This window comes from Cucumis melo, chromosome 5 (genome assembly GCF_025177605.1).
Source record: "Cucumis melo cultivar AY chromosome 5, USDA_Cmelo_AY_1.0, whole genome shotgun sequence".
NCBI lineage: Eukaryota > Viridiplantae > Streptophyta > Magnoliopsida > Cucurbitales > Cucurbitaceae > Cucumis > Cucumis melo.
Window position 1 is genome coordinate 17,493,600 of NC_066861.1, and position 14,985 is coordinate 17,508,584.

Below are 14,985 nucleotides of genomic sequence, written 5' to 3' on the forward strand. Positions count from 1 at the left end.
GCGACGAGACATTAGAAATTTGTTTGCACAAAGGAGCAAAGCCGTGAAACATCTTAAAGAGAGAGATTCGCGACTTAGACATTTCTTAACCAATTTCTGTTTTGCGGTTTGCGTTTTGACCAGGTGATTTAACCAGACGTTTTGACCACTAGGCGTCTTGATTAGTTGGCATTATGATCAATTGGCGAGGTAATTAGTAGGCGAGATTAGTTAGTGAGGTGACTAGTAGGCGAGATCAGTTGGCGAGGTGATCAATAGGTGACTTGATCAAGGAGATACACTAGTATCTTACACGAAATATAAGGCAAGAAAACACATATTTTGTCTAGGCGTTAAAGCTTCTCAACTTACAATTCTTTCTTGGCGAATTCAACAAACATATAATATTTTAAATCTAAAAATGAAAGCTAAAGTAGTTGTAAGATACCAAAAGAAAATGTATTTATTTTCTAGCTATTATTCATTTTAGTCGATAATCATCAACTAATGAACTCCAATTTTATTTTATTTTTTTTTTATTTTTAATCTCACTAATTTGATTTATATTATAATAAGCTAAAAATAGAAAATTAAATATTTTTGTTTTGAAATAAAGAATACAATAACTCAATTGTTCCCCTTTGTTGAGTAAAATTCGGATGATCCAGTCAACCATAGAGTACCAGATCGGATTGTGAGAGTAAAGGCTATTGAGAAACACCGAAAGCAGCAATTAGTATGGAGTGTATTTTCGTAATTTTAAAAATTTGCAAATCGTCGGTCAATCACTTTAGAATTTATTTTCTAAAAACATGGTTTTTAATGATTTCTCCGCAATGAATTATTTGAATTTGCGGAACACTAAAACTTTTTTTACAAAATTAAACATTTCAAAGTACTAACCAAACTCATCGTTAGTCGTGGGATACTGATCATTCCAAACTCTCATCATCTTCTTCCCTTTCTTCTTCCTATTTTTTATTGTATTTCTTCCACAGACAAACCACGTGGACTAACCAAAGCCCTAATCGAAAGACAATATCGTCGGAAACCAGAGTTATTCGTGTTGGAACACCCACCTGCAAATCGAAGAAAATCCACGCTGATCGAATGGAACTACCATTGCTGGAAAAAATATCTTCCCCATTAGACCCACGCTAATGATGAATACCCAATGCTGCACGGAATCCCTAGATGACAACCCCACAGTAGTAGTTCCAAATTTCTCTTGAAAATCTGCATAAATCTCAATTTCATTCCTTACATGACAACCCCAGAGATAGGGGGCTTCAACTAAAACTTTGAGAGAGAAATTTTCTTTTTTTTTTTTTTCTCATTTGTAAAAGACATCATATTGAAAAGGTAAGTGTGGAGAAAGTACATTACCTTGCATGGAGGAGTAGTAGTTTAGCAACATGGCATCTCATAGTTCATATATGCATGGCAGCTGCTTCTTTTCTCATTTAGATCAAAATTTGAATCACATTTGAGCCTAGAATTTAAATTTAAATCCCAATACATTGAAGGTAAGGAAAATTGAAGTTAAAATTTTGGTTAGCTTATTTTTATATAAATTTTATTTAATTATCATGTGATTGCTATTTGTTTTCTATCTAATAGTGTAATGTGATTTTGTTAGAATTTCAAAGAGATTCATAGTCTGATTTGGATTGTATTGAGTAGTACTTACGTTGTGATTGCTTATTTGATTTTTATGTCATTCATGTTTGATTGCTATTTAATTTCTATCTGATAATCATTTTGCAAATGAGCTTTTAAGACATTGACAAATTTAGTCTCTTTTTTTGTTTTCTTTGCATTTTTGTAATTTATATTGATTTTTGAATTTCTTTAAGTAGCAAATATGAAGGTTTGGAACTTAAAAAGACCTAATTTTTCAAAGTTAAAATCTTGAGAATTGTGATTTGACGCCTTATGTTGGTAAAAGAAATAAATTGAAGTGATATAAAGTCAGAAAAATAAATAAATCTACATACGATTGATATCAAATACTAATCAAACAACTATCAAATAACAAATAAATATATGAAAGAGACAAAAAAAAAAAGTTTCCTTTGTGTCTTGGAATTGAACTATATGAAAGATACGAATGATTAATGAAAGGCCTTATTCAAAATTCAAATACATGAAAACTGAAATCAAGGCAAAGGTTTTGTTTTCCAAAATAGAGTTTATATATGAATACGTTATTATTGACTTTCTAGTTAATAGTTGAAACAACATCATTTTAAGCAAGTGTTGTTTATAGATTTTCAATTTTCAATAACCCAATCGAATAAGTTGAGCAAGTAAGTTGAGTAATCAATTAACAATCATAATGCAATAAAAAAATTCTTACCAGATGACAAAAAATGGGAGGTAATCACTTGACAATATGATGATTATTAGAAACAACTTAATAATTGACAAAAGCTTGAAAGTAATGAGATGATTATCGTATTTTACTAAGTAATTATAAAAAAAATGTAAGGTTATTAGATAGCAGTATCATTCATAATTAAATTACAATCAATATTAAATTAAATAACAATGAGATGATAAATCAATATCATTAACAATTAGATAACAATGAACATCAAATAACAATCAGACAGTAATAAGACAACAATCAAATAATAATCAATATAATTGATAATTAGCACAACAATCAAATACCAATCGATATTATTGATAGTTAGAGGTAATTAGATGACGGTAATCAAATACAATTTCGTATTTTTAACTATGAGGGCATTTTGGTCACTGACAATTTCAATTAAACTGATCTTGTTAATTTGTCATTCCTACATATTTTAAAATATTGGACCATGGACTTAATTTTTATTTATATTTTGTCATGACTCACAAATGTATTGATATTTTCTTTCACATTAATATATATTTTACATATATTTCAAATTTTAATTGATCATTTTTATGATGATTATTTTTAACTTTTATCAAATAATTCAAATTCAACCAAATGATTAAAAATAACAAGTTCAGCTTGGTTCATATAATTTGATTATATTAATTTAATATTATTTATTCAATAGAATATTTATTTCTCCTGATTCTAAAATAAAATTCATGAGATATTATAAATATTAATATAATATATAGTCGCCTTTTATATATTAGCATGCTTAGTGATCATAATCACATATCAACTCATTAGCAATCCAAAATTCACATCATATGTATATCAAATAATCAATTTTAGTGGTCATGTAACTCATGTGTTTGTCAAATTGTCTATAAATAGTGGCTTTTGGTGGAATTGTAAAACATTTCAAAATTGGAGAGAAATCCAAATAAGTGGCAACGGAGAATTTTGAAATTTTGATTTTCCTAATAATTTTCTTAATTTCTTATTTACTTATATATATATTATTTATATTATATATTATATTTTAGGAAAACTTTTGTAGATGTAACAAAATATCAAACTATTTATGACTCGTATTCTATAAAGTTAGCCATTTTTTAAATATTTCAGGTTTACCATTCCATCTTTCTTTTATTCGTGATTCGTCTTCCTCCTGTTATTTCTTTCGTCGTTTTCCTTCTGCGATTTCATCTTTTTTCTTTCTTTTTTTTGTCTGCAATAATTTCTTTCCATCATCTTTCTTATTCTTCAATTGTTTATTTACGTCGTTTAATCTTTCTATCGTTTTTCTTCTTTTTCTTTTTCTTTTTTTCGCTTTTCTATCGTCTTTCTACTTTTTCTCTTTTTTTCGTTGCGATTTCTTTCCATCGTCTTTCTTCTTTTCCTTTTTTCTACGTCGTGTACAAAAATAGCAAAATCTAAAACATCATGTATAAAGAATCTTGAAGAAAAATCATTTAGATTGGAGTAACCAAATGTGAACAATCGTCTAAAAAAGTAAACACGATCGTGTAAAAAAAAAAGATTGTGTATAAAGAATCTTGAAAAAAAATCATTTAGATTGGAGTAGCCAAATGTAAACAATCGTGTAAAAAAAGTAAAAGATTGTGTAAAAAAAAAGATTGTGCATAAAGAATCTTGAAAAAAAATCATTTAGATTGAAGTAGCCAAATGTAAACGATCGTGTAAAAAAAAAATAAAAGATCGTGTATAAAGAATCTTGAAAAAAAAATCATTTGGATTGGAGTAGCCAAATGTAAACGATTGTGTAAAAAAAAAGTAAATGATCCGGTAAAAAAAAGGTAAACGATTGTGTAAAAAAAAAGTAAATGATCGTGTAAGGAAATCTAAACGATTGTGTACTAAAAGAATTAAAAAAATCGTGTACCAAATTTTGAAAAAAATCATTTAGATTTGGGTCTCTAAATCTAAATGATCGTGTAACCAAATTAAACGATCGTGTAACAAAATTAAACGATGGAATTGAAAATATAAATTGTAGTCATATCTAAACGATCGCGTATCAAACGATAACCAAATTTAAACGATCGCAAATATATTACTTGCGCGTTGTTGATGGGGTATTTTTTGTGTTTTACACGGTGGGCCTCTTGGCTTTTTTCCGATTTTGGAATTGTTGTATAGAATGTAAATATTTTGCCGATTTTTTATATTTTTTGAAAACACCCCTATATTTTCTTATTATTTTATTATTCTAATATTATATTTTCTCAATTTTCATATTCTAGTTGTACCTCGTCAACATGAGTGTAACGACCCAACTTTTCCGGACTAAGCTGAGGTCACTACCAAATACCAACACTCGACCATTCAACATAAAATTTTAAAACGAACCAGATACGATTCATTAAAACAGTATAAACCTTACAAAAGACAGTTTCGGGCCCTATTTTAAATAATTCAAGAAAAACCACAAAATAAAATGTCAAGTCACCAATCCAAAATCACAGTCAAAATATTCTGACAAAATACATAGCGGAAGCGAAAAGAAAACCGGACGCGTCCATATGGCCTTCACGCATCCTTCCTGCCTCTCGTCGGTCTGCCCCTCGCTGTACCCCTACCTGAAAAGTTAAAGAAGAGAAAGGGTGAGTATAAACATACCCAGTAAGGGACCCACTACTGGGCCCGTTAGGGGACAACAGTTAACTTCCTATTCGGGGGTACCCTACATATCAGTCTAGTGCTCCCGAAGGATGCACATATCAGTCTAGTGCTCCCGAAGGACGCACATATCAGTCTAGTGCTCCCGAAGGACGCACATATCAGTCTAGTGCTCCCGAAGGACGCACATATCAGTCTAGTGCTCCCGAAGGATGCACATATCAGTCTAGTGCTCCCGAAGGATGCACGTATCAGTCTTGTGCTCCCGAAGGATGCACATATCAGTCTAGTGCTCCCGAAGGATGCACATATCAGTAAGGCACACTACCCCATAGATGAAGCTAACCGTTACCCCTCAGTCCAAACTAAACTGTCTACATCAATCACATCCCAACGGCATTCATATCACAGTCCCGCCATAGGCTTTATCAGTCAGATAGTATAAGTTTAAACATCTACACCCTCAGTTGTTATATGCATTACCGATTCACACACCAATAGGGAAAACCCTAGGTCCAATCGACTAACCAACCAAAACCGGACTCACGGTCCATCCCCGTCCAAATTCCATGAACCATATCCAGACCGGTGTTTACTACATACTGAACCATAACTTCAAGGTCCATCAACATAAAATCTCAATCCACAATTATCAGTCACAGTATATTCACATCAGACAGCATATAATATCAGTATTTAACAGCCAACACGCATACAGTTATTCAGTACAGTCACTAACGTGTAATTCCCTGTGAATTACTACGTTTTCAGCCTGGACTCGGGGTCCAGTAGTAGGAAAACCCTTACCTGAAACTCGGTTATGCTCCTCGATCGAAATCCACGCTCGACGGATCTACCTAACGAAACACGAAAGTTTTAGTTGGTGACTTTAGTAGCAGTTGTTTTAAAAAGGTTATCCGTTGACTTACCCAAGGAAAGGAAGCTTTCTCCAACCAGGTCTGCCGCGGAACCCGAGGACTTAAGCGTCAACTCTGTACTACCTTCAAGGGAGAAAAGTAGGGCCACATCTTAATCCAACATTCAAACTCGAATCGGACGAGGTAACATTAGGGAATTCATCAAAACAACCCTTACCGAAGACTCACCGTGAACCGAAGTGGAGGAAGGAAGGCTTAGGTGGCTCGGCTCGGCTCGGCTCGGCTCGGCTCGGCTCGGCTCGGCTCGGTTCGGCTCGCGGCTCGGCTCACTCGGCTCGCGGCTCGGCTTGGTTCGGCTCGCGGCTCGGCTTACTCGGCTCACGGCTCGGCTTGGTTCGGCTCGCGGCTCGGCTCACTCGGCTCGCGGCTCGGCTTGGTTCGACTGGCGGCTCGGCTCACTCGGCTCGCGGCTCGGCTTGGTTCGGCTCGCGGCTCGGCTCGCGGCTCGGCTCACCCGGCTCGCGGCTCGGCTTGGTTCGGCTCGCGGCTCGGCTCGCGGCTCGGCTCGCGGCTCGGCTCGCGGCTCGCTCGGCTTAGGGCTCGGCTCGGACAAGGATGGCGGCTCGGGTACGGCTCGGACTGGATACGGGTTCGGGTCGGGTCAGCTTGGAACCGGGTCGGGTTGGACGAAAACCGATTTAATCTTCACACTCCCGGCGGCGGAACGCGGCGGCGATGGCAGAGGTGTTTTGCCCGGTTTCTTTCGTCGACGACGGTAATACGACGTTTTACCACCAAGGCAGAAACGGCCGACGGCTGGCCGTGCACGCGGATCTGAGAAGAAGGGTAGTCGGGGACGGCCGTCGCTGATGCCTCCCGCCGGTGATGTGCGAACACCGAAGTGGACGGCCGACGAAACGCGCGGGCGACGTCTGAGTGCCGGATGAAGAAGCCGAAGAGGAGAAGAAGGCGAAGGAGAAGAGAAGATGGACGGCTCGGTGGCGGTGGCGCGGCGTGAGGAAGGAGAAAGCGGAAGAGAAAAGAAAAATTTCGACCGGGGGGGGGGGGGGGGGTAGGCGGCGCGCACGGTAAGTAGGGTTTTCTTTTTTTTTTCTTATATATATATATATATATTAAATTAAATAATAATAATAATAATATTCAATAATAATAATAATAATAATAATAATAATAATATAATTATTAATAATAATAATTTAATAATATTAATATTAAATAAATAATAAATTAATATTATGTAATAATAATGTTATTGTTTTAAAATAATAATATTACTATAATATTAAATAATAATAATAATAATTATAATATTAATATTATAATAAATAGAATAAGTATTAATAATAATAATATAATTAATATTATATTATTATTATATCAACTTGCACATTACGTAAAACGAGGAAAATTTTACCTTAAATTTTCGGAGCGTTACATTCTTCCCTCCTTGGGGAACTTTCGTCCTCGAAAGTTTACTTCTCGAACAGTTCGGGATAACGGGATCTCATGTCGTCTTCACGCTCCCATGTAGCCTCTTCTACCCGGTGGTTCCGCCATAAGACTTTAACTAGGGGAATTTGTTTATTTCTCAACGTCTTCACCTCTCTAGCAAGCACCTCAACAGGTTGTTCAACATAGCTCAAGTTTTCATCAATCTCTAGTGGCTCGTAATCCACTACGTGGGATGGATCTGACACGTACTTCCTCAACATAGAAACGTGAAACACATCATGGACTGTCGAGAGTGATGGAGGTAACGCCAAGCGATAAGCTACAGGGTCAATCCGCTCCAGAATCTCAAACGGCCCAACAAAACGGGGACTCAACTTTCCCCTCTTTTCAAAACGCAAGACACCTCTCATAGGTGCTACCTTTAAGAACACTTTATCCCCTACCTCAAACTCGAGGTCCTTCCGCCTCACATCTGCATAACTCTTCTGCCTACTCTGAGCGGTATGCATGCGTGATCTAATCTTCTGTATCGCTTCGTTAGTAGACTGAACTAACTCAGGACCCATCAACCTTTGCTCACCTACCTCATCCCAGCAAACCGGGGATCTACAACATTTGCCGTACAGGGCCTCAAACGGTGCCATGCCAATAGTAGCCTGATAGCTGTTATTATAAGCAAATTCCATCAAATGTAAGTGGGAGTCCCAGCTACCTGGAAATTCCAATGCACACGCTCGCAACATATCCTCTAAAACCTGGTTCAGACGCTCAGTCTGACCGTCAGTCTGTGGATGGAAAGCCGTACTAAAGTCCAATCTCGTGCCCATAGCAGTCTGCAAACCCTTCCAAAATTTGGAAGTGAAACGGGCATCTCTGTCAGAAACAATCGACACTGGCACTCCGTGCAATCTCACTATCTCAGACATGTACAACTGTGCCCACTTACTAGCAGTATAGGTGGATTTACCCGGAACAAAGTGCGCTGACTTAGTAAGTCTGTCCACCACAACCCAGATCACTGTAAATCCCCTCAGAGTTCTCGGTAGCCCTGTAATGAAATCCATGGACACGTTTTCCCACTTCCATTCCGGTATGCTCAAGGGTTGTAATAAACCTGCTGGTTTCTGCCTTGGTGCCTTAACCTGCTGACACACCAAGCATTTACTGACAAATTCTGCTACTTCCCTCTTCATGTTACGCCACCAATAAACCCGCTTTAGGTCCTGATACATCTTCGTACTACCTGGGTGCATAGAAAATGGGGAACTGTGAGCCTCAGCTAATAATTCTGTCTTAACCGCACTATCTGACGGGACACAGAGGCGCCTCTCAAACAACAGTCCACCATCAGAGGATAACGAGAACTCAGCCGTTTGCCCTGCCTCTGCTAGGCCACGTTTCTCAACCAGATAAGGATCGTTACTCTGAGCATCAACTATCTTCTGCCTCAAAGTCGGCTGTACCGTCAACTGGGCTAACTGCATAGTAACTGCACCCACTGACACTGCAATCTCAGCCCGCTCAAGATCCCGATGCAATGGGGCCTGTCGGGTAATAAGTGCTGCCGAATGTGATACCTTTCTACTAAGAGCATCAGCTACCACATTCGCCTTGCCTGGATGATACAGTATCTTACAATCGTAATCCTTCACTAACTCAAGCCACCTTCGCTGTCTCATATTCAATTCTTTCTGAGTAAAGAAGTATTTCAAGCTCTTATGATCTGTGAATATCTGTATCTTTTCACCGTATAAATAATGCCTCCATATTTTCAAAGCAAAAACCACTGCTGCCAACTCTAGATCATGTGTAGGGTAGTTCTGCTCATGACTCTTCAACTGACGAGACGCATAAGCGACCACCTTACCCTGCTGCATCAAAACACAACCCAGACCCTTCTTGGAAGCATCACTATAAATCACGAAGCTGCCAGAACCATCAGGTACCGTAAGAACCGGCGCGGTAACTAGCTTCTGTTTAAGGGTCTGGAAACTGTCCTCACATGCCTTGCTCCAAACAAAAGGAGCTCCCTTTCTGGTCAACTGAGTAAGAGGAGTAGCTATACGGGAAAAGTTCTCCACAAACCGTCGATAATAGCCTGCTAAACCCAGAAAGCTACGAACCTCACTGACTGTGGAAGGTCGGGTCCAACCGGTGACTGCCTCTATCTTAGCTGGATCCACAGAGACTCCATCCTTAGAAACCACGTGGCCCAGAAAGGACACCTGCTTCAGCCAAAACTCGCATTTCGAGAACTTTGCATACAACTTATTATCCCGAAGTGTTTGCAAAACCATACGTAAATGCTCCTCATGTTCGGCCTCCGTCTTGGAGTATATCAAAATATCGTCGATAAACACGATCACAAAAGTATCGAGGAACTCCCTAAACACTCTGTTCATCAAGTCCATAAACACTGCCGGAGCATTCGTCAAACCAAAAGACATCACAATAAACTCGTAGTGTCCATATCTGGAACGAAATGCTGTCTTCGGTACATCCTCATCCTTAATTCTCAGCTGATGGTATCCCGACCGAAGATCAATCTTAGAGAACACTGTGGCTCCCTGCAACTGGTCAAATAGATCGTCAATCCTGGGCAAGGGATATCTGTTCTTTACGGTTACCTTATTCAGCTCCCTATAGTCAATGCATAGACGCATCGATCCATCTTTCTTCTTAACAAATAAAACTGGCGCACCCCAAGGTGACACGCTCGGTCGAATGAATCCCTTATCAAGCAATTCCTGTAACTGTACCTTCAGTTCTTTCAATTCTGCGGGGGCCATTCTGTAAGGGGCTCTGGATATAGGAACCGTGCCCGGCTCCAACTCTATGGCAAACTCAACCTCCCTGTGCGGAGGCAACCCTGGAAGTTCCTCAGGAAAGACATCCGGATAGTCCCTCACTACTGGTTCTGATGACAGGGATACATCGGCCTCTCTAGTATCCATCACGCTCGCTAAGATACCCCAAGTACCCTGACTGAGCAGTTTACTGGCCCTGATGGCTGAGATTACCTGAGGCAACGACTTTGACCCTCCTCCCTTAAATTTAAAACTGGCCATCGAGGGAGGGTTAAACGTTACCTCCTTACGTGAACAATCTATACTGGCGTGGTTAACGGCCAACCAGTCCATACCCAGGATTACATCAAAGTCTAGCATATCCAGAACTATCAGCGTTACTTCAATCACATGACCTACTATCTCAATCTGACATGCCTTCACCTTTTCCTTCGACAACATACATTCCCCGGAAGGAGTAGATACTGACAGAACATGGTGTAAGGGCTCTACCTCCAAGCGGGCATGCGACACAAACGCGGAAGAGATAAAAGAATGCGACGAACCCGAATCAAACAAAACTAAGGCGTAATGCCCCAACACTGGGAGCGTACCTGTTACTACTGTGCCTGCCTTCTCAGCCTCGGTCCTGTTGGTAGCAAAGACTCTACCCTGATGTGGAGCACCTGCTCCCTGATTCTGCGCGATCCCCGTGACTCTCAACGGGCATCTATCAGCTGTATGACCCTCTTGCCTGCACTTAAAGCAGGTCCTGGTCCCGAATAAGCAACGGCCCAGATGGTGCTTCCCACAAGTGGTACACAACGGCTTTCCTCTGGCCGCCTCTCCTGTCTCAAAAGGTTTCTGCTGGAAGCTGCGAAACTCACCACCGGGTCTGAAATTCCGCTGTGGCACTGGAACAGGCTGCTGCTCAGCCTTCCTCTTCTGTCCAGACGTCGAACCTCTACCAGCGGTCTTAGACGAGTTGGCCCTCTCCTGTAAACTGAGATCCACTGCCAGGCGCAGTGCATCGGCATGAGTAGCAGGTCTGAAAGCTCGGACCAAACCCTGAATGTCCAGTCTGAGGCCTCTAACAAACTTGTCAGCTCTGGCCGCCTCGGTCGCTATCATCTCGGGAGCGAAGCGGGATAACATGTCGAACTCCGCATCGTACTGCTCCACGGTCATGTCACCCTGCTCTAAGTTCAGGAACTCCTGCCGCTTGGCATCTCTCAAACTGGCAGAGAAGAATTTCGCATAGAAACTCTCCTTGAACTGCTGCCACGTGATCTGACTCACATCACCACCTAGCATCCTCTCTGTGGTCTCCCACCATGCAGTACCTCTGTCAGTCAACATAAAAACAGCACACTGAACCTTCTGATCCTCAGGGCATTTCATGTAACGGAATATGGTTTCTAAGGACGATAACCACATCTGAGCCCTGGTGGGGTCCTCCAAGGACCCATCGAACGTCGTGGGATTATACTTCCTGAAATCCCTCAGATGCTTAGCCTCTGCCGACAACTGATCCGGCACAAACTGGGGCGCAACTGGTACTGGAGCCGGAGCTGGAGCAGGAACTCGTGCTGGAGCTGGCGCTGGAGCTGGCGCCGGAGTTGGCGAGGCAGGCTTCTGCTGCTCCCGCATCTGCATAATCATATCTCTAAACCTCTGCTCCATGGCGGCTAGGTCCGCATGAGTAACTGGCGCAGCCGGGTCAGGGGCTTGGGCTACAGGCTGCACCTCAGGCTGAACGCGTCCTGCTCCCCTTCCTCGGCCTCCTCGGCCACCCCTACGTGCACCTCTCCTTGGTGGCATTTTCCTAACAACCACCAAACGATTCCTTTAGTCATAAATGGTAATTGAATTTTGCAGTTTAACTTAGGTAAGGTAATGCATGTAGAGTTATACATATACTTTCATGAGAGCGTACCTGACGAGCGGCAAGGATCGTTTCAGCCATAAGGACACAAAACACAGACTCACATTATAAGTCAGTCTACAGAACCTAAAACTTAGGCTCTGATACCAACTGTAACGACCCAACTTTTCCGGACTAAGCTGAGGTCACTACCAAATACCAACACTCGACCATTCAACATAAAATTTTAAAACGAACCAGATACGATTCATTAAAACAGTATAAACCTTACAAAAGACAGTTTCGGGCCCTATTTTAAATAATTCAAGAAAAACCACAAAATAAAATGTCAAGTCACCAATCCAAAATCACAGTCAAAATATTCTGACAAAATACATAGCGGAAGCGAAAAGAAAACCGGACGCGTCCATATGGCCTTCACGCATCCTTCCTGCCTCTCGTCGGTCTGCCCCTCGCTGTACCCCTACCTGAAAAGTTAAAGAAGAGAAAGGGTGAGTATAAACATACCCAGTAAGGGACCCACTACTGGGCCTGTTAGGGGACAACAGTTAACTTCCTATTCGGGGGTACCCTACATATCAGTCTAGTGCTCCCGAAGGATGCACATATCAGTCTAGTGCTCCCGAAGGATGCATATATCAGTCTAGTGCTCCCGAAGGACACACATATCAGTCTAGTGCTCCCGAAGGACGCACATATCAGTCTAGTGCTCCCGAAGGACGCACATATCAGTCTAGTGCTCCCGAAGGACGCACATATCAGTCTAGTGCTCCCGAAGGACGCACATATCAGTCTAGTGCTCCCGAAGGACGCACGTATCAGTCTAGTGCTCCCGAAGGATGCACATATCAGTAAGGCACACTACCCCATAGATGAAGCTAACCGTTACCCCTCAGTCCAAACTAAACTGTCTACATCAATCACATCCCAACGGCATTCATATCACAGTCCCGCCATAGGCTTTATCAGTCAGATAGTATAAGTTTAAACATCTACACCCTCAGTTGTTATATGCATTACCGATTCACACACCAATAGGGAAAACCCTAGGTCCAATCGACTAACCAACCAAAACCGGACTCACGGTCCATCCCCGTCCAAATTCCATGAACCATATCCAGACCGGTGTTTACTACATACTGAACCATAACTTCAAGGTCCATCAACATAAAATCTCAATCCACAATTATCAGTCACAGTATATTCACATCAGACAGCATATAATATCAGTATTTAACAGCCAACACGCATACAGTTATTCAGTACAGTCACTAACGTGTAATTCCCTGTGAATTACTACGTTTTCAGCCTGGACTCGGGGTCCAGTAGTAGGAAAACCCTTACCTGAAACTCGGTTATGCTCCTCGATCGAAATCCACGCTCGACAGATCTACCTAACAAAACACGAAAGTTTTAGTTGGTGACTTTAGTAGCAGTTGTTTTAAAAAGGTTATCCGTTGACTTACCCAAGGAAAGGAAGCTTTCTCCAACCAGGTCTGCCGCGGAACCCGAGGACTTAAGCGTCAACTCTGTACTACCTTCAAGGGAGAAAAGTAGGGCCACATCTTAATCCAACATTCAAACTCGAATCGGACGAGGTAACATTAGGGAATTCATCAAAACAACCCTTACCGAAGACTCACCGTGAACCGAAGTGGAGGAAGGAAGGCTTAGGTGGCTCGGCTCGGCTCGGCTCGGCTCGGCTCGGCTCGGCTCGGCTCGGCTCGGCTCGGCTCGGTTCGGCTCGCGGCTCGGCTCACTCGGCTCGCGGCTCGGCTTGGTTCGGCTCGCGGCTCGGCTTACTCGGCTCACGGCTCGGCTTGGTTCGGCTCGCGGCTCGGCTCACTCGGCTCGCGGCTCGGCTTGGTTCGACTGGCGGCTCGGCTCACTCGGCTCGCGGCTCGGCTTGGTTCGGCTTGCGGCTCGGCTCGCGGCTCGGCTCACCCGGCTCGCGGCTCGGCTTGGTTCGGCTCGCGGCTCGCTCGGCTTAGGGTTCGGCTCGGACAAGGATGGCGGCTCGGGTACGGCTCGGACTGGATACGGGTTCGGGTCGGGTCAGCTTGGAACCGGGTCGGGTTGGACGAAAACCGATTTAATCTTCACACTCCCGGCGGCGGAACGCGGCGGCGATGGCAGAGGTGTTTTGCCCGGTTTCTTTCGTCGACGACGGTAATACGACGTTTTACCACCAAGGCAGAAACGGCCGACGGCTGGCCGTGCACGCGGATCTGAGAAGAAGGGTAGTCGGGGACGGCCGTCGCTGATGCCTCCCGCCGGTGATGTGCGAACACCGAAGTGGACGGCCGACGAAACGCGCGGGCGACGTCTGAGTGCCGGATGAAGAAGCCGAAGAGGAGAAGAAGGCGAAGGAGAAGAGAAGATGGACGGCTCGGTGGCGGTGGCGCGGCGTGAGGAAGGAGAAAGCGGAAGAGAAAAGAAAAATTTCGACGGGGGGGGGGGGGGGGGGGGGGGTAGGCGGCGCGCACGGTAAGTAGGGTTTTCTTTTTTTTTCTTATATATATATATATATATTAAATTAAATAATAATAATAATAATATTCAATAATAATAATAATAATAATAATAATATAATTATTAATAATAATAATTTAATAATATTAATATTAAATAAATAATAAATTAATATTATGTAATAATAATGTTATTGTTTTAAAATAATAATATTACTATAATATTAAATAATAATATTAATATTATAATAAATAGAATAAGTATTAATAATAATAATATAATTAATATTATATTATTATTATATCAACTTGCACATTACGTAAAACGAGGAAAATTTTACCTTAAATTTTCGGAGCGTTACAATGAGACACTTTTACTTTTTTAGTTAAATTTTAAAAAGAAAAATCGCAAAATTTACTTTAAAAAGCTTCCACAACCCCAAAGGAAGTCTAATAAAATCAATTCTAACTAAGGTAGAGTTTAAGATGGGTCGAAATG

At 41.6% G+C, this 14,985-nt stretch overlaps 1 protein-coding gene across 1 annotated transcript; it reads right to left on the reverse strand.

Moving 5' to 3' along the window:
- Positions 1-10,450: 10,450 nt before the first annotated feature.
- On the reverse strand, positions 10,451-11,575 carry LOC127149554 (uncharacterized). The gene is made up of 2 exons (XM_051085336.1): positions 10,817-11,575; positions 10,451-10,455 (listed from the first exon to the last, which is right to left on the reverse strand). Exons 1-2 carry the CDS (start codon positions 11,565-11,567, stop codon positions 10,451-10,453), a joined length of 756 nt encoding a protein of 251 aa, XP_050941293.1. The 5' UTR covers positions 11,568-11,575.
- Positions 11,576-14,985: the final 3,410 nt, after the last annotated feature.